Source organism: Gekko japonicus, unplaced genomic scaffold, assembly GCF_001447785.1.
Source record: "Gekko japonicus isolate JY-2015 unplaced genomic scaffold, Gekko_japonicus_V1.1 scaffold18176, whole genome shotgun sequence".
Classification (NCBI taxonomy): Eukaryota; Metazoa; Chordata; class Lepidosauria; order Squamata; family Gekkonidae; genus Gekko; species Gekko japonicus.
This window is the reverse complement of record NW_015208535.1, coordinates 1-1896: the sequence shown is the minus strand read 5'-3', so window position 1 is coordinate 1896 and position 1896 is coordinate 1. Positions and strand designations below refer to the sequence as shown.

Sequence of the window (1896 nt, the reverse complement as noted above, 5' to 3'; positions counted from 1 at the left end):
ACATAAAAACCGATAAGGTTGAAAACAACATACAAACAAGCAACCCTAGAGTCGGATTCGACTGGCTTTCGAGCAAGAGAACCTTTACCTTTATCCCCATACCACTATTAAAACAGCCTAAACATGTGGTCACCCTCCAAAGACTAACCTAAACAATTCCATATGTTGTCGAAACGTGGACACAGAGAGTACTCTATCTTCTGTGTTATACCTCTGAGGATGCCGGTCACAGCTAGTGGCGAAACATCAGGTCCTACAATGCCAAGACCACGGCCACACAGCCCGGAAAATCTACAACAGCTACTAAACAATTCAGCTTTACATGCCCTGTGGAAACTAAACAGATCTAATCGCCCGGTTTTATCACACCACTCCACAGTGATGATGGAACGGACAGAGACTTCTTGGGAAGGGTGACTGAGCCATAAGCCATACCTTGGGGATTGTGTATCCTCGGAACTGGGTGTCACGGATCACACGCCGTGCGAGCCCCATGGGGATCATGTCAGCGAACCTCTGGATCTCATGGATCACGGCCTCGGTGTAGGGCATTTGTGGGCGGTCGTCCATCTTAGGGCCACGGTTCCTGCCGATCACCTGGTCTATCTCCTGATGGACCTTCTCTGTTCAAAAAGCCACAGGACGTAAAGACGGTATTTAGATGGGTTCCGTTACAGACACACCTTCCTGAGAACCAGCAAGGGATCCAGTGGGCTTCTGCTGCTGTATCCCCAGTTCCGTAGAGCGGTAAAGACCGAGCTGTTCCGGCAAGCGTTTTAATAGTTCTGACCACACTGACTGTTCTAGCACTTTATAACAGATGGCCGCCACGTCTTAATCTTAATTTTAATAAGTTGTAATTTGATATTTTATTGATTGTATTGTTTTAGACCTGATATTGTATTAATTGTATACTGGTTTTTAACTATTGTAAGCCGCCCTGAGCCGCCTAGGCAGGAGGGCAAGGTAAAAGTCTAACTAATAAATAAATAAATAACAGCATGGGGCACAGCCGGGAACACAGGAAGTATGCTGGAGAAAGGTGTGCTCACATTTCCCCCTGGAATGGAACTCCCCATAACCAGAACGGGAAGCCAGCCAGGTGGACGGTTTGCGCAGCCTTCAGTGGACCCTGCCAGGCCATTTCCACACATGCTGAAGAACTCACACATCTAGAAGTCTACAACGTTCTTGACATTTAACTCTGGGACATATTCCAACCAAAGCCTCTTTTGCCCTGCTAGGAAGGCTGCACCTTCCTTCCCCCGTCCCACAATCACCTTCGATCTCTGGGTATTTGAGCAGAATCAGGAAGCCGTAACGCAAAGTGGTGCTGACAGTTTCGGTCCCAGCAAAAAATACGTTGACCGTTGTCGTGACTATATTCTTCAGAAAGAACTCTGTGTTCGGGTTTTTCTCTTCCTTGGCAGAAGAAAATGGAAACATGTTTTACAGATCATGACTGCCACTTTCTGAGACTCTCTTTCCCCATCACATCAGAACATAAGAGGAGCCATGTTGGACCAGGCCAGTGGCCCATCCGGTCCAACACTCTGTGTAACAGAGTGGCCAAAAAAACCAGGTGCCATCAGGAGGTCCACCAGCAGGGCCAGAACTCCAGAAGCCCTCCCACTGTTGCTCCCCCAGCACCAAGAATATAGAGCATCGCTGCCCCAGACATCAGAACATAAGAGAAGCCATGCTGGATCAGGCCAATGGCCCATCCAGTCCAACACTCTGTGTCACACAGTGGCCAAAACCCAGGGGCCAGCAGGAGGTCCATCAGCAGGGCTAGAACTCCAGAAGCCCTCCCACTGTTGCCCCCCAAGCACCAAGAATACAGAGCATCGCTGCCCCAGACATCAGCATATAAGAGGAGCCATGTTGGATCAGGCC

General features: G+C 49.1%; 1 protein-coding gene across 1 annotated transcript; it reads right to left on the bottom strand.

Moving 5' to 3' along the window:
* Positions 1-435: 435 nt before the first annotated feature.
* Positions 436-1422, bottom strand: LOC107125100 (cytochrome P450 2A4-like; the record flags this gene model as incomplete). The annotated part of the gene is made up of 2 exons (XM_015428562.1): positions 436-623; positions 1281-1422. Coding segments are annotated over 2 exons (330 nt in total), but the record flags the coding sequence as incomplete, so codon positions are not given.
* Between the last annotated feature and the right edge of the window lie 474 nt (positions 1423-1896).